Source organism: Rhinolophus sinicus, linkage group LG02 (assembly GCF_036562045.2).
Source record: "Rhinolophus sinicus isolate RSC01 linkage group LG02, ASM3656204v1, whole genome shotgun sequence".
NCBI classification, from domain to species: domain Eukaryota; kingdom Metazoa; phylum Chordata; class Mammalia; order Chiroptera; family Rhinolophidae; genus Rhinolophus; species Rhinolophus sinicus.
In genome coordinates, this window is record NC_133752.1 from 192,455,374 (window position 1) to 192,481,644 (window position 26,271).

The 26,271-nt window shown below is 55.5% G+C and overlaps 1 protein-coding gene across 2 annotated transcripts; it reads right to left on the bottom strand.

The window, feature by feature from the left end:
- Nucleotides 1-668: 668 nt before the first annotated feature.
- On the bottom strand, nt 669-18,973 carry SUN2 (Sad1 and UNC84 domain containing 2). 2 transcript variants are annotated; one of them, XM_019734477.2, is made up of 18 exons: nt 18,842-18,973; nt 16,093-16,249; nt 15,041-15,231; nt 14,518-14,655; nt 13,829-13,924; nt 13,141-13,234; nt 12,354-12,424; nt 10,322-10,449; nt 7,785-8,039; nt 7,321-7,398; nt 6,718-6,761; nt 6,035-6,200; nt 5,424-5,645; nt 5,030-5,114; nt 4,646-4,761; nt 4,331-4,498; nt 3,898-3,990; nt 669-2,404 (listed from the first exon to the last, which is right to left on the bottom strand). In XM_019734477.2, exons 2-18 carry the CDS (start codon nt 16,212-16,214, stop codon nt 2,294-2,296), a joined length of 2,178 nt encoding a protein of 725 aa, XP_019590036.2. In that variant the 5' UTR covers nt 16,215-16,249; nt 18,842-18,973; the 3' UTR covers nt 669-2,293. The 2 variants fall into 2 exon arrangements, with proteins under 2 accessions (XP_019590036.2, XP_074182507.1); XM_074326406.1 differs by lacking the exon at nt 18,842-18,973 and adding an exon at nt 17,168-17,520 and having other exon boundaries at nt 16,093-16,251.
- Nucleotides 18,974-26,271: the final 7,298 nt, after the last annotated feature.

The following is a 26,271-nucleotide window of genomic DNA, read 5'->3' on the forward strand; positions in this document are numbered from 1 at the left end:
CACCATCTACTCTATGGCAGTTTATCCCCAAGCCCCCCCCCCCCACGGACGTTCCTGCCTTTATTTTCTCAGCTGTGGCGGGGACTGGCCCTGGGCCAGGTGCCTTGGTTAGGACAAGAGGCACACATTTGAGAGTCCAGCTGGGGTACTGCCCCTGGACCTTTGAACAGCTCATTAGAGACTGAATCCGGGGCGGCATTTGTGGGGAAGGGTTAGGACGCGTTTCGCTGAGCTGGCAGGTTCTGGCTCCTCAGGGTGCCACCCCACCTCCGTGTCCTATCCCAGCACAGGTACAAGGGGACATGTCTAACTCCCACAGGACGAGCACAGCACTGAAGGCAGACATGGTCACTAGTGAAACAGGTAACTTTCCCTACTTTCTACTCACACGGCACAGAGATGCAGGAAAACCTTCCTGCTTCCTAAATGGGACAGCAGTGTCGGCTGTTAAAGCCACCTCACTTTTCTGCCAATCCTTGAACCCAGAATCACTGGAGCAGGGCCTGCCTCGGGCCCCAACCCCACCATAGCTGACTTTTAGCTGAGAGGCCGGGTTTCTAAAGTGGGAGTAAGTCTTTGAGGCATTGTTTTGGCTAAGAATTCATTCTCATTTTCCCAAGAACAGATTCCCTGTGCGATGGCCAGATAAAAATCACATACTCCATTAGTCCTGGGCACGATTTATTTTTTGCATAGGCATAAATTAGAATTGAGATAAAAAATTAAGAACCCAATAGTGCAGCATTTGTGACAGAAGAGCACAAAATGAAACCTGGTTGGGGGCAGAGGCTGTGCAGGGGCCAGTGCTGGAGGACCCCAGGATGGCCTGTGGTCTCCCCTTCATTCCAGCATCCTGCGGGAGCACACTCGGCCTGCCCTGTTCCTAAGGGCGCCTGCCTACATGGCAGCCCCTCTTGGCAGCCGGATTACAAGAAACTGAAGTCACCCAACGCCCCACAGAACGGGGCTAAGAATCAAGCCCTTAGCTTTTCAGTTAAAAAACACCTTGAAAAATATTTACATAATACAGCAGGGCCTGCTGGGTCAGGCCCCTTCCTACCCAACCCCCCATAGAAAAAAAGCAAGAAAGGAAACAGCATTGAGCAAGAGCTGAAAGGAGCCCCAAAGGGGCGGCTGTGGCCCCTCACATCAGGGACCTGATTGTGATGAAGGTGGGGCAGGGCCCACAGTGCAGACAGACTTCCTCCCATCACGACACCCTGAATATCACTGTCATCACTGGGCCACCAGGACAACCAAGGGAGTCCCCTGCTCCCACCCTTTTATCTGGCCCTGGATGCTTATGGCCTCAGGGGACAGGTCTAGGGTCCCTGCACCCTGGGGGAACGTGGCAGGCTTGCTCTGGGGCACAGGCACGCCCAATCTCAGCATCAGAAGAGGAAAAGCAACTAGTCTCCCAAGCATGGGATCCTACGGGGTCGGCCCCCAGGCTCACAGAAACCGGACCCTCTAGGGCAGGGGTGTCCAAACTGGCCCAAAGGCCAACTGCGGTCCGCGATCCGTTTTTTATTGGTCCGCAGCAAATTCCAAAAATATAGTTTACTTAAACCAGGGGAGGCAATATGTACTTCACTTTGTGAGTGGCCTGGCTGTGTATTTTACCGGATATGGCCCTTGGTGAAAAACGTTGAAAAAAATTTGGACACCCCTGCTCTAGGGCAAGAAACCCCATAGCCCACCTTGGCCCAGTACAAAGGCAATATACAGAATCCCTTCAAGGACCCTATAGGTTGATGGCACTGGCTTCTGGAAGAGCCCAGCTACCTTCTACCAGGAGCTTCCTGCCTGCTGGCTGTCCAGTCCCAACCTGTGCAATGAGGACCCTCCTCCAGAGGGCCGCACTTCCCTGCCTCAGGCCCTAGCTTGTCCCACCCATGGCTTTGGCACGTGTGTCATTCACACACCTCCCAGCAGCTTCCTAGGTGTCAGCCCCTCCACCACGGGCAGGGGGCAGGCAGGCTGCTGGGACAGGTTCGCTCGTCACCCCTCCTGCCTCATCCTCAATGATATGCTACATATATACACCCCGCTCCCAGGAGGGGGAAGTAGATGCCCGGTGCCTGGCACGAGGACAGCGAAGAATCAAGACGCTGGAGCCCGCCAGGAAAGCCCTGCACATTCTCTCCACTGGGCCAGGGCTTCTTGGTCCTGGAAGGAAGTGAGCTGATCAAGCGTGTGGGGGAAGTGGCAGGGTTGCTGCTCTCCCACTCCTGGAGAAGGGGGCGCGTGCTGCAGGGCTGGCCGCCCAGCTGGCTGGCAGCAGCACAGAGGCCTACTGGGCAGGCTCCCCATGCACCCGGAAGCGGTAGACGCAGGTGTACTCCGGGTGGCCCCAGTTGGTCAGAACCCGCAGCTCCACCACCTGGTACGAGGCCTTAGGGTCCTGGGTAGAGAAGATGATAAGAGTGTCAGAGCCCTCAGGCCTCGCTGGTGGCACAGGAGGGAACACGCCACCACCCTTCAGGCCACATGCCCCTCGCCCTGGGCCCCAGAAGAGAGCTGGATGTCGAAGCTCCTGTTTCAGACACTGGAGGAGTCTCCAGCTGGTGGGTCAAGGAGCCCCAGGGGCTTCAGAGGTCCTACAGGGCCACCCACCCAGGGCCACATAAAAATGGCCTTGGAGCTGCGAGCTAGCACGATTCATCCCCAACTGACGAGTTCACACGAGCTTTTGATCGTTACTGTCAACAGACAAAACTACCTTTGTGGAGGGCTTGCTATGTGTTGATACTGGAAAAGAATTCCTTTACTCTGAACTAAGCAAAATTTCTTTCTTTCTCAAGTTCCTGTCAAGCCCCTGTCTATGCTCAAAAAGCCACAATTTTTGAGCCAGCTTTTGGGGCAAAGCTCACCTCCTGTGATGCCCCAGGCACCATGCTCTCCTACCCTTCCTCTCTCCCTCCAGTCTCGTCCTCCGCTCTCTCCTAAAAGCTCAGTCTGCATGCCCCCCCACCCCGAGAAATCCCACTCCCATGGCTGCTGTTACCATGGAGCTCACAGTCCCCACGACAGCTCCACGACTGTCCACAGGTGCCTCAAACTCAGTGGCCAAACCTGCCCCCACCTCTGCATTAGCCTCTCAGCGCCCCCTCGTGCCCCCCTTTCCCTTCCCTACTCCCGTCTGACCTGACATGTGGGGCGCTCCCACTGTCCTGCCACCTCTCCACCCTCACGCACAACACTCGGGAGCTCACTTCTGGCTCGCTTCCCTGCAACCACTTCCTGACCGTCCCCTGGTCCGGGCCTGTCCCCTTAGACTCACCATTTACACAGTGCACATCACACTGTCACTTCTCTGCCTGAAGCCCAGCAGTGTCCACCCCTCCCCAGCCCTGAGGGCGGAAACTCTTGGGTCTGGTAGCCAGGTCTCCTCTCCAGCCTCTTCTGCCACTGTCCCTTCACCTCTCACATCCAGTCGTCACACTAGTATATTCCAAGTCCTCATTCCTAGTGGGCCGTGCAGGCTCCCCACATCAGAATCACCTGGGCCGCTGGTTAAAATGCGGATTCCTGGGTCCCAGCGGCCCTAAGGAGTCAACCTCCCGGGGTAGAGACTGGGACTCTGCATTTCTAACAAGGGCCTGGAAGACTGAGGCTGCCCTGTCCGAGACCTGGGTGGGCCACGTGCATGCAAACACCTGTCCTTCCCAGACAGCCTTCCCCAGCGCCCCGCGTCTGGAAGGGGCCCGCCCCCTGTGCTGATGTCTGCTTGGGCACTTGGACAGCTGTGTCTGTTCCACACCTTGAGCTGCGTGAGGGCAGGGCCTGTGGTTCCCTGCTCTAAACCCCCAGTGCCTGTCCCAGGGTGACTGCTCACAAACTGCTGAATGGACAGGACAGTGCGTATGCCCTGGGCTACATAACAGAATCCTCTACCTGAAAATAAAACGTCTGAATGGGCTCCCCGTCCTGGTCATAGGTGAACTGGCCCAGAAGTGTCCCCTGCTGCTGCACGTCTTCATCAAACCCCTGAAAAGAGCGAAAGGAGGAGGGAAGATCCTGCTCTTACACGTGCGCCTTCCCGCCCTGTCCCCACCCTGGTCCCCTGCTACCCTGGCGGGACAGCAGGGGGCCTGAGCCCTGGACACAGGGCTGCTGTGGGGATCTGTGACAAGTCACTCAGCTCCTTGGGCCTCGGTTTCTTCCTCCATAGCCAGAGACAACTGGGACTGAAGTGCCATTTCCCACCCTGGTGCCACGTCTTCCACATCTCCCTTCCCCCAGCCAAAGAATGACCCCAACTTTATCCTCAGAGGAGACCCCCAGGATCCTCCTGCAGCTCTCGGCCCCACACAGATGGGGTACTTACAAAGACGGCGAAGTCCTTGGGGGCACTGGAGATGGTGCTGTTGGGCGACAAGGCCTTGGGCACGTGCTCTAAGGTGACAGCAGTGGGGCGGATGCGGGCAGAAAGGCGAACCACGGCAAAGCCCTGGGGCCCCTGGAAGGCCCAGCAGTTGCCTGGATGCACGTCTGGCTGAAGGGGAAGAAAGTCAGGTCAGCGCAGGGTGGGTGACGAGGGGCCCTCCCTGAGTGCAGCTCTGGCTGACCCGGGATGCGACAGTCACCCAGCTAGTTAGGCGTCTGTGCTCAGGCCCCGCTCGTGCCCTCGCTGGGCCCTTACCTGGAGGATCACGCGAGGCGACTGGGAATGGTACCACAGGGGGATGCCGAACAGGCTGAGGAGGGCCGTCTTGGTCTCGTAGGTTTCAGAACATCGGGTACTGATAACACTGGCCCCTGACACAGGAAAGAGGCCGTCAGGGTCGTCGGCAGGGGAGGGAGGCCCAACAACCAGCTCAGCTCGGCAGCCAAGAGGACCCCAGGCTTAAAGGGCCGAGGCAGCCCAAGGACGGACCACTACTGCCATGTCATCTCAGGCCAGCGCAGGTGCCCCAGACCCCAGAGCAGCTGGCCAAGGCTGGTGTCGGTATGTCCCGACGAGCTTAGGTGGCTTCTGCTGCTCAGCCCTGCCCGCCTCGCCCCGCTGCCTGGCAGACGCACGCACCTCCAGATTCCAGCGCGTAGTCCACCATCCCAATGCGATCCTCACTGTAGCGCTTCAGGGCCTGGCTCACAATGTGGTGCACGTCCTGAAACAGGCACCCAGAGCAGCTGTGACAGGCGGCATGCTAGTCCACCCTTGGACCCCAGTGCCAGGGCCAGGGCCCCACAGACTGACCCCTCCTCTGCTTGCAGCACGCTGGTGTCCAGGCACACGTGCCACCTACCCACCCTCCCATTCCAGCCCCAAAGCAAACATCGGAGCCCTCTGCATGTCACCTGGGTCCTGGACCATACCAGGGAGCTGGCAGTGTGGGACTGCAGGTCTATGGCTCCCCGGGATGGGGGAGATGGTGTGTGTGTGTAGAAATCGGGGTTCGGGGAGCACAGTTCCTCACCTCCTCTGTCACCCCGACCACGCCTTCCTTCTGCAGCTTCAGCCCCAGGGTGGCCACGGCCTCCCTTGCTGACTTGCCCTGCATCTCGGCCACGTGCGTGAGGATCTTTCTCTCCAGCTCCTGCAGCTGAGCTTGCATCTCCTCTCGCTGAAGGAGCCCAGTGCGGGTTCCCCCACCTCGGAGAAGGAACTGACTGACCCAGGCAGGGAACTGAGACTCCACCTAGGGACCAAAAAAAGATCTCGCTCTGGGAGGCTGGTGGGGACAGTGGGACCTGCCATGGCAGAGCCCCGGCCAGAGCAGGGCAGTGCCTGGGTTGGGTAGAGGGGTAGGGAAGGAATGCAGGCCTTCCTAAGGCAAGGGCAGGGCCAGCACGCACCTGCTTGGGCTACATGGAGGAAAACTATATGAACAACCCTCCATGATCTCAAGAGCAAAACAGGAAGAGCTCCCATCAAAGGAAGCCAACATCTGTGCCAAGTCCAGGGCCGGGGGCTAGTGGCACTGAAAGGCTGCCAGGGCAAGACGCCCTCTGCCCCAGGCAGACTCCTAGGACAGATGGTCTCAGAGGACAGGCTGTCCAGCAGGAGACTTGGATGGTCCCAACTCACGTCGTCCCGCACGGCCTGGAGCTGCTGGGGCAGCAGGCCCACTTGGTCCGCCACCGAGTTCTGCTTCACAGCCAGTGCTGCCAGCTCCTGCCGCAGGCCTGCCAGCTGGCCCTCTAGCCGCCCCAGCTCCTTCATGGAGCTCTCCCGGAATGACTCCTGGGTCATCCTGCTCCCAAAGAGAGAAGAGTGAGCCTTGGGTCTCTGGTGAGGAAAACAAGAGGGTCCCCTCGCTGACTCCTGATATAATGTGTGCCCACCACCTACAGGTGAATGCGAGGCCTACTCTTAGAGATCCTGGCTGTTACACAGCCCCGGGCTTTGCCTGTTCCAGGGAGCAAATTCTTATCCTGCTCCTTCTCTAAGCCCAGATGCACCATTCACTCTGCCTCAGCCACTCACACCCTCCCCGAGTACATCTAAGGCATGGAAGGGCATCCTGTGTGCGGTTGTACAGAAAAGATGGTGTGTGTGCATGAAACCACGAATCCCAATTCTCTTGCAATGCCCCCACCCCCAACCTCAACTGCGCCTCAAGGACAGGCTCTAAGCACATGGTCCCGAGGCAGGTTTCAGCCATCTGCTCTCTGCTTGGGACACAGTCAGAACTCTGCTCTGGGGCTCTGCTCCCCAGTCCTGCCTGGGCGCGGGGAGGGGTGGGGAGGCCACACTGTAGGGCCCATTACCTGTGCCACTCGGACTTCAGCTGCTGGAGTCGGGCCTCAGACTCCTGTCAGCAGGAAGAAGGGACAAACACAAGCATTGTCAGGCTCAGAGCAATCGGCCTCCCAGAGCAGGATCTGTTCCATTTGGGGTTTTTGCTTAACCACATCCGTGCCCCAGGGTCTCCCAACTGCTCCAGTAAATGTCAAACTGGCCTCCTGGTGAAGGTCCTTATAAGAATCTCACCCCGTATCTGGCACACAGGCATTCACACGTTTGCTCATTCATTCAGCATGTTATACCCAACATGACGGGCGGCTTGGAGGTGGCCCTTCCTTTCCTCTTGGCTCCCAGTGCGTCCCTGCAGAGCGTTCCAGTCCAGGTGGGATCAGTTCAAGCTGTAACAGGAGACCACACACACACACACACATACACATACACACACACACATACACACATATACACACACACATACACACACACATACACACATATACACACACATACACACACACACCCCACTATGTCCCTCAGGCCCTTCAGGAGGCCAAGTGTCTCAGCCCAGCAACAGATGCTGAATTGGGTCAGGGCCCCCCTGCAGGCCCAGGTGCCCCAAGCCCACTGACCTGGGAGGCCTGGACAATCTTCTTGAAGAGGTCTTCTGAGTCTTGTTGATGCTCTGCTCTCAGGGTGAGCAGTTCCTCCTGTCGGGACAGGAAAGAGGCTGAGGACTGGACCACATGGCACACAGAGGCCACCTGCCTCCCACCGTAAGTGGTGTGGCTGCAGTGCGACCAGGCCATTGGGTGCAGACTTCAGCTCCCGGCCTTTCTGCTACAGAGCTTCCTTCCCGTGATCCTGACTGTCCACCTACATGGTGCCAGGCACTGTACAATCTCGTGCTCACAACGCAGCTAGAGAGGACAGTCTCCTTTTTAAAGAGGAGGAAACGAAGGCTTCGAGAAGGTAACGGCCAAGTGGCAGAGTTGTCTCTCTCGTGTCAGGGTCTCGCCCCCTCCACCCCCGCGCCCAAGGTGTCACCCACACTCGACACTCAGGTCCTGCCTGGAGACTGCAGCTCCTCGCCTACCTGGATCTGGGCAGCAGTGTCCCTGCGGAAACCCTCCTTCAGGGCAGCCTCGCGGCGGCTCACCAGCCCTTCCAGGAGTGCCAGGGTGTCGTCATGGCTCAGGCTGCCCCCGCCTCCCTGGCCAGTGGCCCCTTGCCGCAGCTCCAAGCGTTCCAGCCGCATGGCCTCCTTCTGCCAATTGGAGGAAAATTCGGCAGCAAGAGCTTCCAGGCGCCGTTCCAGAGAGTGTACCCGGGACAGAATGCGCTGCTCAGCCTGGCAGGGCAGGGAGGGAAAAGGCACAGAGGTGAGGGACCTATGACAGCAGGGTTTCCTGAAAAGAAAGGGAAGAGAATCCCAGACACACCCAAAGGTAAACACATGCTGGGTCTGAGGCTGGACACACACTGGGTCTCTCTGCCCTGCAGGTGGGTGACTCCATCAGCAGGTAAATGGGTGCGGTGAGTGTGGTGACAGCAAAACACAGGGTACAGGGACACACAGGCAACCGGAGGGGTCTGATCCTCAAGAAGGAGTGCACATGGGCCGGTGAGAGGGGACACAGTGCCCTCCTCGGAAAGGATCCGAATGGAGGACCATCCAAGAAGAGGACAGGAAGGAGGCACAAGAGGGCCACTGGGCCAGGTGACCTGCTGGGCTGCGCCCATCCCCCCTTTCCTCTCCTAGGAGGTGAGAGAACACGGGACTGAGCTGCTGACTTTCAACAGCTTCCTCTTCTCCCGTCAATAACTACAGCTAAAAGACAAAATAATTTGAAAAAGCTTTCTTTTTCCTCTTTAACTGGATGCCCCACAGAGAAGACAGAATAGAAGTCATTTGGACTTGTGGGTGGCACTGGATAGCATGCCATGAATTTTGAGAACCTTGTTGGCTTAACAACGAAAACCTTTGCCAAGAGAAACCATAAAACACAGTCTGTCAACTATCGGTTAAAGGACAGGGGACTGCTGGGTACAGAGGTTACTTCTGAGTTTTAAAAGTTCCATTTTTAAAATAAGCAGTACATTTGCATGACTCAAAAAGCAAACAAACAGTAAAAAGTCACGCTCCTCACATGTGCCTCCACCCACCCAGTGCCCTCACCACCACCCCATCCCAAACCAGACAGCTATTTTTATTAGTGTCTTTATGCAAATGTAGCAAATACAAAGATATATTCACTCTTCTCCTTTTTTACAAAAAAAAGGTGGTCCTGAGATTAAATTGTATTTAATGCCTTTCCTAATGATTAAAAAGGGAAAAGTTATAAATGCCAGCATAGGTCATTATTTTATGAAATAATAAGGTCATGGTCAGGAAAGTAATATGGTGTTTCCCCAAAAATAAGACTAGCCGGACCATCAGCTCTAGTGAGTCTTTTGGAGCAAAAATTAATATAAGACCTGGTCTTATTTTACTATAATATAAGACCCGGTCTTATTTTATTATAATAAGTAAAATAAGACCGGGTCTTATATAAGATTGTAGCAAAATAAGACCAGGTCTTATAGCTCCAAAAGACACATTAGAGCTGATGGTCCAGCTAGGTCTTATTTTCGGGGAAACACGGTATCAATCAAACTAAATGGTTAAAGATGTGACCCCCCCGCAAAACGTAAGTGATACCGAATTAAGTTCACCAAGATACAAGCAAAGCAAAAGTAAATAACTATAATCAGGGGATAAAGAGTTTTAAGTTTTCATCGTGGAACCCAGGACCTGCACACACACATTCTGGTTTTGTGCACGTGTCACCACCCCACCCCGCACTGGACTGCAAGCTCCTTGAGGGCACAGCCTGGGCCTGTTTCATCTTCAGCCTCTGGGAGACTGCAAAAATGGTCACCGACCTTCCCTGCGCCCTGCAGCTGCTCCCATCGAGAGGTGGAGTCTGTTTCTCCTCTGTAAGCTGGACTGACTCTGGGCTTTGCTTAGGCCCGTACAATGTGGCAGACATGACAGGGTACTAGTTCTGACTGGGCCTCAAAAGGCCTGGCCTGATTCTGCTCTCTTGGAACCTTGCTCGGCTGCTGTGAGAACAAGACCGGGCCGGCCTGCAGGATGACGGAAGCACAGGTGGCGTACAGCCCGTCCACTGCTCACAGCCAGCTACAAACTCACGAGGGAGTCCAGCCACGACCAGCCCACAAGAGCCAGCCACAGGAGCCACAGGCTCATGAGCTAATCAAAGGCTTGTAGTTTTAAGGCACTGATTTTAGGGGTGGTTTGCCTGTGCTAATAGGTAACTGACCCACATATTACCTTATTCATAGAACCACGCTCAGTAAATATTTGTGAAACTATATTGAAAGGAACAAAGCAGACAAAACAGTTTGTCTGATTCCTTTTCCTTCTGTTTTCTGTGCTTCTGAAGATGGCAACTAACTTTGGGACAGTTCTGAGTCATATTTAAGCAACCCGCCCCTCCCCCCATACGTACACTCCAAACGATAGGGATGAGGTGTCCCAGCTAGGACAGCTGTGTGTGTCAGGTGCCAGAGCAGGAAAACAACTGCAAACACAGGCTGCGGGAGGAGCGTGTGAACAAAGATACTCACCTGGAAATGTGGGGACGCGTCTCTGGACTCCCATGCTTCATGCTGCCGGCCACTGCCCTTTGCTGCCCACCAGGAAAGCACGGCAGGTTGGAATGTCTGCAGCCCATAGGGGTAGAAATACCAAGCACCTGTACACAGGGGAGAGGGCGGTTACCCAGGAGGCAGGCCGTGAACAAGGTGGCTCACAGGCTGAGGACAGCAGCCTAGTCAACACCAGACATCAGTAGCCTGTCTCGACCTGAGCTGAGCTGTGCTCCTGCCGGCAGGCGGGAAGAGGAAGGGAGGTGCCCGTCCTTCTCTGATGTAGCAACTTCCAGCTGACAGTCCCAGAGTGTATGCACTCTCAGATCTCAGAAACCCTCATCTTTCTGCAGATGGCAAAACGTGGAGAGCAAGGCTCAATAAGCTAGGGACGATCCAGGGCTAGAACCGAGGCCCTGGTGATGGTTCTCAGCCCCAGACTGTGTATCAGAATCCCCAGGGAGCTTGTCTGACCCCAGTCCAGAGGGTGAGTTCATTGGTCTGGCGGCACCCTCTGTAGCTGAGTGTTAAAAGCTTCCCAGGTGACTCAAATGGGCTGCCATGGTTGAGAATCACTGAAACAGAATACACCCGCTGGAGAGGCTGCCTGTGGCCCCAGAATGAAGTACAAGGCTACAGCCACACAGATGCTGGCATCTTGCTTAGGGGCCATGTGTTTGATGTATTTACTCTTGGGCTTTGGGGGGTGAGGACACCTGAACAAGCCATAGGCCGAAGAGTCTCCATTCAGTAAGATGTCACACTTGTCACTCCTGCTCTGCCACAGCAGGTGCACAGCAGGAGGCAGCACTTACCACCAGACTGTCAGTTACACCCTCTGGACACCCGCTCCCTTCCTGCTCTCCCTGAGCAGGCCACTCCGTCCACCCTGCCTTTCACTCGCCATCAGCATCTCCTCATGAGGCATCAGGACATCAGCTGCACCAACTCCCCAAGGTGAGGGTGAAGCTCAAACTACACTGAGGTAGCAACTCATGCGAATGTGTGCTTCCCGAGTGATTATAGAGGGTCATTATTATTGTAAGGGCGATGCCCAGTTTCTACTGGATATGAACAAGCTGTTCTTGTAACAGGAAACAAAAAGGAAATCAACACTCGGAAAAATGTTCTACCTTTGGTATAAGTAAAAGAAATACAAGTTGAACAGATGCCAAACCAACTCTCTAAAAAAAAATAACAAAACCTGGCCTTTAATTACAAATTGGTACAATCATTAAAATTGAGCCTGGGAAGGTTAGAGGCACCTAGTATGGAATTGTGAAACTCATGTGAAATTGACAAATAAAAGGTTGATACAAATGTATATATGTATCACAACATAATAATGACAACTATGTAACAAATTTGGAAGTCCCATAATAGAGACTGGGACAATATAGTGCGTCTTGTAAATGACAGGCATCTTAGTGTAAAAAGGTGTACTTTCTTCTCTTCACTACTTTATTGTTTTGAGCTTAAAGATAGCTAAGGATCGGACTTGATCTTATAACAATAATTCACTCACCCAGACTGCGTCCTGATTTGGAATGGAGGACAAATAACTGCTAATAACAAGGGTATCCGAGTCCCTGCTTTTTACCCTAATACTCCTGTACTAGGTGGGACATGTTCTGGCCCAGGTGGCTCCAAGGATGCTCTCTGCATGCCAGGCAGTCCATTGTGGCTACCCAAACTGAGGCCAAGATCAGTGGGTCTGGGCACTTCCCCTCTCACCCACCGGACACCCTGAGAACGTGGCAGCTTTAGTCAGCAGAGGACCCAGGAGAGTCAGATAGGAGCAGCCTGGGGCTTCGGACTCAGGAGGTGCCCAGGCTCGCGCTGACCCCACTTGTCCTGCCTCCTTCCCTTTCTTGTAGGTGGTCACCACCCCTTTAGTTTTCAGTTCTGCTGGGCACCGGCCTCTGCCCACACTCTGCCCTGCCCCTCTGGCTGGCGGCCCCATTTCGGAGGCTCCTGTCCCACCCTCCCCCGTCACAGGGCGTCAGCTCACCATAGGTCAGGCCAGTCAGGAGCAGCAGCAGTAAGAGGAACCACAGGAAGGTCTTCAGGGACGAGAAGCGCCTGGACCACAGGAGGGGAGTACAGGGAATGCAGAGGTGTCAGAGGGCGCCAGGGCCTCTGGGTTCCCCTGGGGAGTCCCTTGAGACTTTTCCTGAGTGCTCAACAGGAGTTGAAGGGGACACCCTTGAGTGTCTCATCTTGCCAGGGCTAGATGGACACTCCAGAGCTTTAGCTACAGGTCTGGATGTAATGGGGACAAGTGTGGCTCTAAATTTTATTGATGTTATTAAAAATAAGTAGTGTGGTCTTTGAAAAAAATTTCATGTATTGAGCTCCTCTAAGCAAGCAAATATAGAAAAAAAACATGGAACTCCTTAAACGAGCAACATCTTCTTTTAGAAAAATGAAGAACCTTTTCTTTGCTAACACGAATCCATCCTGGCCCGTCTTCTCAGCATAGCTGGCCGCCCTTCCAACCAGGATTACGGCCACAGGGACCCTGACTTCCTCGCTCAGTTTTCTTTCCTCTGCCAAGGAGCCAGTTCCCAAATCCTGGCTCTGCTGGGTCAGGGACTTGGGGAACAAGCCCTCAGCACCCTCAGGCAGCGCCTGCAACTGGGGTATAGGTCGTCCCGGGGCCAAGAGGGAAGCTGGATGTCCTGGGAAACACCACTGGTTGGCTAGTGCCTGAGGCCTGACCAGCACGGGAGGCCAGCTTGTCTGAGACTCCCACCTGGGGCTTTCTGAGCCATGGTCCAGGCAGGAGTCTCTCTCACCTGGTTAAAACGAAGACATCAAGGAGGGAGGCAGCTGTCGTCAGGCGATACCAAGTGGTGCCGACCCACCAGTACAGAAGTCCAAAGAGCCGCGCTGGAAGAGGGACCGTCAGGCCTAAGCGTCACCCTGAGCCGGAAGCCTGGGGCGCTGCTCTCTCTCCACCTGCAGTCCCCCTGCCCCTATTAACACCCAGCTGCCAATGCACCAGTCCTGTCCCACGGCTACCCAACTCCTCTAATCTCACTCGCCCACTCTGTCAGCGCCCTCTGCCCTGTTCCACTGCTGCTCCTGCCCTTCCAAGCGAGGATGTCCCCACAGCTCTTTCTAGAACATGATTATTCTAGAACGAGCTTTCCCCAGTGGTCCTACGGTCTGTATAGGCTGGATGCCCAAATGCAGGGAGAAAGGTGCGAAGTCAATGCTTTAGAGCAGGGGTATCCAAACTTTTTTTCAACGTTTTATACCAAGGGCCATATGCGGTAAAATACACAAACAGCCGGGCCACTCACTCGAGGTGAAGTACGTATTGCCTCACCTGGTTTATTTGAGTAAACTAAATATATTTTTGGAATTTGCTGCAGGCCAATTAACAATGGATCGCGGGCCGCAGTTGGCCCGCGGGCCGCAGTTTTGACACCCCTGCTCTAGAGAATGGAAACAATTGTGCACAGAATAGCCAGCACCCACCTGGAAAAGTGAACACCGTCCAGAAAAAAGAGCCTGCCCGAGACACAGTGTTCCTCAGCCGTGAACCTGAACTCCACTGGTCCGTCTCTGAGTAGCCTGCAGGGACAGAGAGGAGACCAGCTCAGTCTGTCCTCACTGTGAGGAGCCCTGGAAACTGCCTACTACTTGTCTTCTCCTTAGACTGTGGGCTGAGACCACGGATCACTCTCCCATGACATCCCCAGAGCGTCACACAGCCTGGCCCCTAGCAGGTCAGTAACTGTCTGCTGAAGGAACAAAACAGTAGGTTTCTGACATTTTATTTCCCTTAAGCTCCTTGCCTGCATCCCTCTCCTCATGGGCAAACCATCAACCCATTCAGAACGGGACCGAGGGATCAGGGCACCGCCTCACATGAAGCCCACGCTAAACTGCTTGCTGGAAATGAGCCAAACAATGGAGCTGACCGCAGGCCTAGTGGGGGCAGGGTGGTCACAGCCCAGGGTGTTGAGGGCCACCCCAGGCCAGGGTTCAGGGCGCCAGGCTGGCACAGGAGGGATGCCAGTTGGTCTGTGGAGGCACCCGCCAGACACTATGCTCCCTCAAGCTGTCAGGGGTGCCTTTCCCAGGCTTCCCGTCACCTCCCCAGCCGTCCCGGAACTGCCGGAGCGTCTCCATGAGGATGGGGCAGAGGGGAAGAGGCTGCCTACCTACGTAGTCATCCTCAGAGGAGTAGCCCGAGGAAGACCCCAGGAAGTCCTCCGCCAGCTTGGTCTCCGCCAGCCCGTTGATTTTGCTGCTCTCGGTGCCACCTGTGCCTCTCCTCTTCCTCACCCGCAGATCGTCAACTGAGGAGGGAAGAACGCAGGGTTCCCCTGGGGCACAGCGATGCTCGCAGGAGGGTATTCCAGAGGGCCTCAGGGGACACCCTGAGGAGTGTCGCTGACGGACAGACGGAATCTGCCCTTGGCCTCTCCCGGGTGTCAGGGATGGTGAGCTGGGCCCCGCCCCTCAGTCTCCTGGGCTACGTGGCTACTTTATCACCTGAAGGTTCCTGGAAGTTCAGACACCTGGCTGCTCTTCCAAGGGTTTCTGAGGATGGGGAGCCCCTCCTCTGGCCCAGAAGTGGTTAGGAAGCATTTGTGTGTGGCGTGGGGGGCAGGGGTGTGGCATTTAGGACCTTTAAGTTTCCAGAGGAAGCAAAGCCCCAGGAGAAAGGTTCCGGACACTCACTCCAGTAGGGGTCACTATGCCGCTGGTCATCGAGGATGGAGCTCCTGGCGAGGTTGACGGCTCGGGGGCTACCATAGTAGGACTCCCTGACCACGGACTCGCTGTAGTAGGAGGTGTGTGTGTCGGAGGGGGGGTCCAGCTGTGGCGTTGGGGAGAGGCGCTTCGTGTTGCTGGATTTCCTCTTCAGAGTCCTGTAGGCAGTAGGCCAAGAGAGGACAGGGGGAACAGGCAGGTGAGCCCAGCCTGGAACAGGAAGCCAGCAGCTCTGCCCTCCTGTAGTGAGTGGGTTGGCCTCGTTGCTAAGCAACTGACAGCTCCTGACTGCTGACTGCAGAGCCCAGCCCAGCCCAGCCAAGACAGACAGATATCTTCTCTGCTCGCATTATCTCCAAATCTCAGCAGCAGTTAGGTGAGATCGTTAGTAGGTGATAGAGCCAGGATTTAAATCTATGTCTCTAACTTAAAAGCCAAAGATTTTTCTCATGCTTCTTAATGGATTAGTCATTTCCACAACCCACTGAAAACCCAGACAGACCCAACCTGGCCTCCCAGAGCTAGTCAACTCTATGGGGTCTCATGTCTGCAAGGGGGGCAGGATGAGGAGAGTGCCCGCCTTACTGATTTCCCAGTGCCCCTGGGATCCACTCCTCTCCTCAGCTGCTTGGCTGGCCCAGCTGAGGCCCTACAGATGGTGAGACACATGCGTGTGGGTCTGGGGAGGGTGATGAGACAGGCACGCCCATCCATAGCAGAAGGGGTTCCTAAGAGCCGAGCTTGCAGTGTCGGGGGTTTCCGGCCTGGCTTATTCTTGAAGCTGCCTCTCCCCACTTCCTGTTCTCTGAACACTAGAGCAGCAGCCAGGCTTACAGTAGGGGGAGAAGCAGCAGCACCGGGTCTTGGCTTCCTCATAGGTGTGAATGTCCCCCTTGACTGGATAAGGGCATCTCATCTCCACCCACAAAGGTCCCAACAGGAAGACGCTGCGCAGTGAACTGCCCAAGCCCCCGCTCTGTGGGTCAGCGTGATCCCCCGAGATGGCGGCAGTCCCCTACCTGAGAGGACTGTCTTTAAACAGGGTGCTCTGACTCCCCATCACTGAGCTCCCACCACTGCTGCTGCTGCCGTCGTCATCACCCTGGGAGTAGCGCGTGAGGCGCTGGCTTCGCCGAGACATGATGAGGTGGGATGGGGTCCCTTCCCCTAAAGAGACTCTTGGGAGAGAAAGAAGGACACGTGAGGCTTGTGAGGCTTGGGGCTGTCAGCAGCTCCTCCCTGGGGGAGGAGAGACCATCCTCTCTGCATTCAGCCAAAACAGCCTGAGATGTGGGCACTCCCCCCACTGCGCTGGAGTCCACACCCTGCCGCAGACTCACTTAGTGCCCAGGTAGCCTCTTTCATGGTGCTTTCCACCAGGTTTTGTAACTTTCAGTTTATCTGACACTGAGCTCCGTGAGAGCCAGAATTGGACCTTCCATTACCTTTGACAGTGCACATGACAGGCACCCAACAGATGCACCCCTGCCCTCTAACGGAGTTTGTATGCCTCTCCCCTTGGCTGGTTATTCTGTGGCAACATCAGTACATCTTGATATGATGGTGACAGTGATGATAAAACACTATGTTAAATGCCTCCGAGGTCCCTGACTCCTTAGACACCCATTTCTGATCCTTGCGAGCAAGGGAGACATCATTGCCCCCATCGTATAAGGAAGGAGCCTGGGACACTGAGATGACCGTGCCCACAGCCACAGGGCCTGTTTTAAGTGACAGAGCCAGGGTTTGAGCTCACAGCTGACAGGTGACAGGGCCTACATCTTCCCACTCCACAACGAAGTTTACAAGTTGTTTCAGGAATGTGTTCTATGTCCCCAAATAGAGTCTTTCATAGACTCAAATATGCTCAGAACAGGCTGTAGACAGAGTTGTTACACAACAAATATGTTAACAAACTAACAAGACAGGGAGGTGGAGCAGCCGTGTGGGGTCACAGGGGCAGGAACTCAGGCTCTGGAATTGATATGGAGGACTAGAAAGAGGCCGAAGTGAAAGACCTGGCAAAAGGTGGCATTCTGGCCCCCGAGGAGGGCTGATAAGCTCTGGAAACCCAAACTCCAAACTTCGGATTACCAATGTGCGGTGTCCACGTGGTGCGTCGGCCCGCCCATGGTACAGTCACTCTTATCCTTAGATCCACTCAAGAGTCCTTAGTATTTGTGACTTGTTATCACTTCTAATATTCCTGGGAGATATTTAAATTGCTAGTTCTCTGGGTTGTATGGTAGGCACAGACTCTACATCCCCACTCAGACTATGGAAACCAGAAGGTCTAGTTAATCCAGCTGGAGAATTCTTGAAAGTCCTCTTCTGAAAAACAAGCAGCCTCATGTCTTGGTCTTATTAGTATCTTCTCAGGTAGGCTGTCCACCTGACATCCCTCTGGCTTTAGTCTGTGTTGGTAAAAGGACCGATTGGTAGTAGCCAAAGCAGGAAGTTGGCCTGGGTTCTTTTCTGTATTCCACTCCTTATAAGGCAATTCCACCCTCACTACTGCCCTCCCCACCTGAAAGCTCCAGATGCCCACACAGGCTCCTCCTCCTAAGCCCTGCCCTGCTGAAGTGGAGGCTGTCACCCTGGGGCAGAAACAAAGCAATGTGTTTTCACGATATTGAAGGCTGGGGCTGGCAAGAATATAAATATTTAGACGGAGGTACGTGTGTGTATGTGTGTGTGTGTGTGTGTGTGTAGCGTTGAGAACTGTCAGCACCTCCACCTCCCAGAGGTGCCTTAGTCTTTCCTGTGGCATCCTGGTATCAAAAATCAGTTTGCAACTGAGTCTGGGTTTCACAAAATGTAAAAGGTCAATCCTCCACCGTCCAAAACAAAACAGGAGGTGAACTTCTAGGAGCTCAAATTTTTTGCATATCAGAATTGACACCCTCCCCAACACACACACCCAATCAGTTAAGAAACCCTCCAGTAAAACATCCCTCCCCTCTTTGGAGCTGAACCACATCCTTTGCTCAACCATCTTGCCCAGCTCCCTTCACAAACTTATAAAGCAGTATCTGTTCAGTCTTAACATAGATCTTGGGCATCTTCCGCGGGTCATTTTCACTCTGGGCCAGTTTCACCCTGCACTCCTACGTGGGGCCTGTAAAACGCTCCAGGTGCTAACTCCTTTCTCCCTTCATTCCCTGTGGACTGAACCTGCAGATTTTTACCAACCACGTGCCTTCCCTGCCTCTCAGCTTTAAGTCACACTCCCGCCCCCTATTTGGTTTCTTTTTAGAACTGAACAAAATGGGCCTTCCTCCTATTCCCAGAGTTGTGACAGGCAGCGGCAGAGGCAGAGAACTGTCTGTCCCTGGAAACTGCCTGACTGGCACGAAAACACAGGCACTGCCCTGGGCCGGTTTGGAGCAGCTAGGTCTTCACTCTCCTCCTCCCTGGGAGGTTCTGCCCGGGGAAGTCCCGCCTGGAGACATCCGCCCTCCGGGCTGACCAGTGGGGCGGCCGGCCCTGGGGGCGAGGGCCCGGCGGAGATGAGTCAGGGCGGCTGGCCTTGGCACGGCGCTGGCCCTTCCCGACCGGCCCAGGGGCGTGCGCCGGGCGGGGCTGGAGCCCGGCCCAGCTTGGCCCGAAGAGGAAGAACCAGGCCTGGGCAGCTCGGCCCTGGCCGGAGCGGCCCAGGGATGACCCCCGGGTCAGGCCGGGCCCGGCGCCCGCGGGGAGGCGGGTGAGGCCCGCCCAACATCCTCTCCCCGCGCGTCCCCTCGCCAGAGGCCCACGGCCGGCTGTTACCTGCTGCCGCGGCCGCTCCGTGCGGGACCCGAGGCGTAGGAGGCCGCCGCGACGCCCGGGCGCGCCCCCTTTCCGAGTCCGAATCCGGCGAACGGCGCTCGGCGCGGGGCCCTGGGACGCGCGGGTAGCGGTGGCGCGGGACGAGGCCGGCGGTCGGGAGCTGCGAGTGCGGCGGACAATGCGGCCCGCGCAGAACCTCGCTGCGCGAGTGGGACCAGGAGGCGCGCGCGTGGCCGAGTGTGTATGTGTGCGCCTGTCAATCAACGCTGACAGGCCGCAGCCCATTGGCCAGGCCCCGCCCGCGTCGCCGCCCCCTACCACCGCCCATTGGGCGGTTTGAACACAAAGGCCCCGGCTCGCCCCGTCCGCCGCGTGGGCCCCGCGGGCTAGGCGAGCCCAGTTAAGAGTCCGCGCGTGGGTGGCGCCGGCAAGGGGCCGATGCCTGGGCGTCCGAGAACTCAGCTGGAGCCGGCAGGTGGGGGCTCGGCTGGACCTGACTGCGCACTTGAACTCCGGTCCTGTGGTTCAAAACACCTGAGGGCGCCCTCGTGCGCCCCACCCCACGCAGGACCCACAGACCACAGCGTCCCAGCGCTCCGCAAACTGACTTGAAAAGGCTCTGGTGCCAGGACCCTATAGGCGTTGGGTGGTTGGGGGCAAAGGTTCCCGGAGGATGGGCCGAGGAGGTAGAGAGCCAGGGAGGTGGAAGACCCCCTGGCCTGGGGCCCACCTGGAGGGGTAGCGCGTAGTTAGTCCCCCGCGGACTCAATTGTCGAAGGCACGTGCATAATTGTCCTCTTAGCCAGACCTTTCCGCACTCATTTCGCAGGTAAGGAAACAGGTTCATAGATATTTTAAGTGATTTGCTTAAAGTCACAAAGCTGGAAAGAGGCAAAATTGAGATTAGAAGAGTCTCTCCACATTTCAGCCCGTGTGTTCCATTTTAGGGTTGATTTGGAGATTCTAGACATGGCAGGAGGCTCTGCCGCTTCCCAATCTGCCACCAGAGGTTCCCGTTTCAGGGCAGAATCTTCTTAGTTTAAAGGAGGGAGCTGGCCTGGTGCTGAGAAGGCAGCGTGACTACTTATTTCTGTGCTTTACTCAAATATGCCTGTGAAATGAGCATTACAGTGTTGAGTGAGCTAAATTCAGCCTGACTCCAGGGGTCCTGTGCCCTGACTGCCCAGGGGCACAGCCTGGGAGGGGCCACTTCCTGTGAGTCTAAGGGAAGCTCTTCTAAGGCAGGAAGAATTAGACGGTCCTTATTTCACTTTTAAAGTGTGACTAGGAAGACACCAACATGACAAAATCACTGAGACAGGACAGGAAGGCGCTGGGGGTAGGGGACTGAGGAAATGCGAAGCCTTTGTGTTACGTGGACTTCAGACAAAAAACGACCCTCCCTCCCTGGGCCTCCACTGCCCCACCTCCAGGACCCGCTGTAGGGGCCTCATCTCCGTTTACAGCATCTTGAAGAGGATGATGCTGGTCAGTGTTGCTTCCCATGTTAGATGGAGAGCTCCCTGAGGTCAAGGGCTGGCTCAGGTCTGAGTAGCTGCTGAGCGTGGAACTAGTGAAAGGAGAATCCAGATCAGATTTAGAGTCAGCATCTAGGTAGGGGAAGGGCCCTTTCTTTGACCTTCTCCTCACTGGGTGCTTTACCTCCCTAGTGCTGTCCTAGCCAATTCCAGTGGTCTCCAGATCCCCCCACCACAATTGCAGAGCCTGCTTCCTTCCCTCCTCTCCCAAGACCCTGGCAGAAGGACCTCCGTCCCAGGAGGTGCTGGTTTGTGAAGCAGGAGGTGGTTTGCCTTCCACTGGTCTCAGGTAAGGGCCAGGCTGGCTGGAGGCAGGCCCCTCTGATACTGTGTTGCCTCTGTGGCTCTGCAGTAGGCGAATAACGGGCCCCAAAGATAACTCGCTCCTAATCCCTGGAACCTGTGAATGTTACCTTACATGGAAAGTCTTTGCAGATGCGATTCAATGAAGGATTTTGAGATGGGGAGATTCTCCTGGAATGTCAGAGTGGGCCCTAAATGTAATCACAAGTATACTTTAAAGAGAGGCAGAAGACAGAAGGAGAAGGCAATGTGACCACAGTGACAGACATTGGAGTGTGTCGCCACAAGACCAGGAATGCTGGCAGCCACAAGAAGCCGGAAGGGGCAAAGAACAGACTCTCCCCTAGAGCCTCTGGAGGGAGTGTAGCCCTGCTGACACCTTGATTTCGGTGCAGTGATTTCGAATTTGGACTTCTGGTCTTCTGAACTGTGAGAGAATAAATTTCTGTTGCTTTAAATCACCAAATTTGTGATAATTTGTTACAGTAGCCATAGGAAAGTAACAAGGGCCCTGGGAAATGCTTGTTTAAGGCAGCACCCTCTGTCCTCGCCATCCTGACACCATGCATCAGACTTCTGATATCACACACACACACACACCCGTCTCCCCATCTCTCCTGCCCCTCCCGCTCGGCCATCTGCTCTGGTCAGCAACTCTGTCCTTCCAGACTCTTCTCTTTCTGTCTGGCCGCCATTCATTTGGCTAGTCTCCTCCCAGCCCCGCTCTTCTCTTTTTCACCGCTCCATACTTGTTCCTTCTTCTCTCATCATCATTTCATAAACTGTGGCAGGTGGGAGGCGGGCAGCTTTGTCCGAGCCAGAGCAGGGGCTCGGTGGCTGACGATGCAGACGCCGTAGTGGGGCCACATTATGGCCCCACTTCATTGCTAGGCACTTTGGCCTCACTGGCCCCTTCCTTCATAAAAAAAAAGAATTAATTATATTTTCCAACCATATTGGTAGAAAGATGACTGTAATCTAGGCTTGATTCATTATTAAATATTCATGATTACGATACTTAATTTTTCTTCTGATTTTAAAAGGAATGGAAGTATTTCCATGGGCCCCTGGAGCACCCTGGGCCCTGGGCGCTGTGCTCGCTTTGCTTCATGGAGAAGTTGGTCCTGCGCTGGAGACGTCGAGGAACAGCTCATTGAGGGGAGGCAACCTGGGCACAGAACAGCCTCTGCTCTCATCCAGCCGGGGACATTCTGTGTCACTATAGGCTGCGGTGAAGAGCAAGGAGGGGCCTGCCCGGTGGCTCAGGCGGTTGGAGCTCCATGCTCCTAACTCCAAAGGCTCCCGGTTCGATTCCCACATGGGCCAGTGGGCTCTCCTCAACCACAAGGTTGCCAGTTCAATCCCTCGACTCTGACAAAGGATGGTGAGCTCCGCCCCCTGCAACTAAAATTGAACACAGCACCTTGAGCTGAGCTGCCACTGAGCTCCCAGATGGCTCAGTTGGTTGGAGTGCGTCTTCTCAACTACAAGGTTGGTGGGCTGCGCGCCCTGCAACTAGTAACAGCAACTGGACGTGGAGCTGAGCTGCACCCTCCACAACTAAGACTGAAAGGACAACAACTTGAAGCTGAATGGCACCCTCCACAACTAAGATTGAAAAGACAACAACTTGACTTGGAAAAAAGTCCTGGAAGTACACACTGTTCCCCAATAAAGTCCTATTCCCCTCCCCCAATAAAATCTTTAAAAAAAAAGAGCAAGGAGGATGTGGCTCTGGGTCCGGTGCACCACCTGCTCTGTGACCCCAGGCCAGCCACTTCACCTCTCTGAGCCATTTTCCTCATTTGTACAGTGTGAACAACAACTGGCCCGTCTGTCACATAACTGGCTGTGTGACCTGGGAGCCATCAACAAGGCTCTCTGGCCTCTGTTTCCTCGTTTGTGAGGGCAAGTGAGCAAGGAACTGCTCAGACACAAAGGACTTTGCCACCAGTGGTCTTTGGGAGGAGAAGGGGGAGCCTGAGCCCCTGGTCTGTCCTGGACTCAAAGTCAAGTCAGGTTCCAGCCCCACATGGTGCTGGAATGAACTGTGTCCCTGCCTGCCTCCCCCATCGACCCCGGCCATGTGTAGGAGGTACTCAGTATGCTTGTGTCAAATGACCGCACGAGGGAGGGTACTAGTGTACTAGCCACCTCCCTGCAGCCAAGGCCAGCTCCCCCCATCCCCCGCCCCCCGCTGTCAACATCCATCAGCTGCCAGGGTATCAGCGTCTGTCATTAAACCATCACAGGCAGAATATCCTTGGTGGCTTGGCAGTGGTGGTGGGGACTTTAATGTCAGGCTTCCTGGCTGCGGGAACACGTTTGGCAGCTGTCAGGAGGCAGTAACTTCATTAGTGACCCCCCCTCTGTGGGGATCTGATGCGGGCTCCCTATTTCACCCTGCCCAGTCTTTCATCAGCGAGATCAAAGAACTCTGTCACCTGGTGGCAAGTGCAGTTAAGCCCGTTTTTTTTATGGAAGGAGAAGTCCAGTCTGAGGAGGGAAAGGCGCTGACCCAGGTTACTAAGTGGGCCCGCCAGGCGCCAGGGACATAACATGAGGCCCTGGCTGAGATGGACACTCCCAACCTGGCTCTTATGGGTGACACTGCCTTAGTCATCTCCATCCCTCACACCTATTACAGTGCCTGTCTCCTAATAACTGCATCAACCAACTGCCTGACTGTGGCTCCCCAGTCTTCAAACAGCCCACTCCCTAGCGTGGCAGCCGCAGAGGCCCCGTGGGCCCATCTGTGGTCCCCAGAGCTGAGCCCTGTTCCTCAGCCTCGCCCCAGGCCCTCCACTTCCCACACCTTTGCTCAGGTGGTGTGCTGGCCTGGAATGCCCTTTCCCTGTCTCTGGCCCAGTGAAATTCCACTAACCTTTCAAGGATGGGCTCAAATGTCACCTCTGCCATGAAGGCTTGCTTACCTGCCTCCAAGTACCCAAGGCCGAAGGAATGGCTCCCACATCAGGTCCCCACGTTCCGCATGTCCTTCTATCCTCACATCTCACACTGTGTCCTGGGATGGGCCTACTGGTCACTCACAGGGGTTAGATGGGCTAATGCCTGGCACTCATTGTAACTACGCTTGTCACTTACTGTCCCCCACCCCGGCACAGCACCTGGCCACATGGAGGAATGGTCTGCATGGGCTGTGTGGTTAGAAGGAAGGTCAGGACGGCGCTGGGGTTTCCGAGGGCACTGGCCCGTGGGTCAGGGCTCATGGGCTGACACGAGGGACTTGCTAGATATGTATGAGGTTGTCCCTCCTGGAAAGTGACTCAGACTCTTGACACACATCTACCTCCCACGGGGACATGGCTGGGCCAGTGATCGAGAGTGCAGGCTTGACACTTACGCTCTCCTGGGGGAATAACTTGGACAAATCATTTAGCCTTTCTCAGCCTCGATGTCCTCATCTGTAAAATGGGGATGACATGAATGAGTCTATCTCACAGCAGCTTGGCGCGGTGCCGGCACAGGGTACGGTAAGTGCTCAGTCAACATGAACTACTTTTTAATTTACAAGCGTTTATTTATTCCTACTGCATGCCTGCTCTGCAGTGAGGAAGACACAGCCCTGCTGGAGAAGGCAGTCGAGTGAGCAGGTTGTTACCACACAGTGAGGCCCCAGCAGCGACCCAGGCCTCTAAGGGTCCCCCATGACCCGGGCCTCCGTGTGACTTTTGTGGGCCTCTTCCTCCAAAAAAATATTACAAACTCTTTTTTGCGGCTGTCTTAATATAAGAACAAACACATTCCAGGCTGGATCATATCCATTTTTTCCCTTTTGATTGAAAAAATGATTGAAACATTTTTCTGGGGCCCTAAAAGTGTCATGGGCCCGGCTATGTGTAAGGGTCTGGCCATGACTCTCCTCACCCGGATTTGGGGAACCAGGGAAGCTGCTGGAGACAGTGGCCTGAAGGGTGAGAGGAGTAGCCAGGGGACAGAGGGGACACCAGGGAGAGTGCTCCACTGATGGGGACATTGCCAGATCTACTATGTCCCCTGCTTGGGGACCGCCTCTGCCCCACCCCAGCCCTGTCACTGGATTCTTCACCCATGTCCCCTGGGCTCGTCTGAGATGCCCAGCAGCACCCCAGCCTGTCCCCAACTACACAAACCCTCCATCACCCCCCAGCTCCCTCCTTTTCCACCTGCACGGTGGGGACAGTAATTGCCGCCCTCCCTGCCCGCCAGACGGTTGTGGAGACCGCAGAGGTGGCCAGAGGAAAGCTCTCCAAGGCCTGGGAAGAAGGAGCCCACAGAGGCTGCCAGTCTCCGAAGCAGTGTTATTGTTGGTGTGACCGCATGCCTTTCCCACGCAGGGACAAACCTCAGAGGGGCCCTCCTTACTCAGCACCCAGCTATTAGCACTGCAGCCTGCATGGGGAGGAATGTTCTAGCATGAGTCACTCAGTGTGATCCCCAGAGAGGGTGCAGGACTGGTGGGCCCTTGGTCATGACTGGGCATTTCTATCTGGGGACACCCGTTCGTTCAGTTCTCCTTCTGTTTTCTGGGGGTCTGTACTTGGTACCAACCAAAGCCCTCCAGGTGTGGGGGAATCTGGGGTGGCCAGCTTTGGTGACACACACGTGGGGCGGGGCAGGGCTGTGGAGGCTAAATATGGTCTGTTCGGCTCAGTCACACTGGCCGTGGGGTCCTCCAGCAGCACCTCTGAGGGTCCCCGGTCCATACACCTGGGCAACGTATCCAGCATGACCCGCAGCCACTGGCACAGGCCTCCCAGAGCTCAGAGACAGCCACATGCCATCGTTCAGGCCAGAGGCCTGGCGGTCAGGAGCTGTGGGCTCGAGAATCTTGACTTCGTGATGCTGAAGAGTGAGAGGGCGGGCAGGCTCAGCGAGGGATGGCCTGGGGCTGCGGCTTTCACCGCACAGGTCAGAGAGGACTCCCCTCTCGCAGCTGGGGTGTATGCACGTGTGTGTGCACGTGTGTGTGCACGTGTGCGTGCACGTGTGTGTGCACATGTGCGCACACGCCTGTGTGTGCACACAACACAGGCAGTAGATTTCGCCTGCCACTTGGGAGTGACTTGGGAGTGACACGACCTTGGGCAAGCCTCAGCGTGCTTATCTGCCCACAGCAGGGGCTGAATGTACTGCCTTTAGGGTTTCCTCCAAAGCCCATCCCAGGCCCAGCTCTCCTCACTGGCAGTGGCGCCCTCTTTGCTCTGGCTGCCCTCCCTGAACCTGTCCAGCCACGAGGACACACCCTGACTCCACACCGAGTCCAGGGCTGCCACACAGGGCCCGCTTAGGAGTGGGTGTGTCTGAGGCCCCCTCTAACTGTCCCTCCCTCTCTCCGGCTGGCTGCCACACAAGTTCTCAGGGTCCTGCAGGTCACCATCTCTCTCTCCTTTCTGTCTGGAGTTCTCTAAACTCTCCTGTTTTCTCCCTGTCCTGCTCCCCACTCTCCTCTGTTACCCCATCCTCCTCCTGTGTTTGATTCGCAACAGCTTTGCTCTTGGGGCCAAGGTGGCTGTGGTTATTTGTAATTCAAGCAACTTCTCAGTCTTCCTCTTCCGGCCTCTCCCCAGCCCACACCTCCTAATCAGA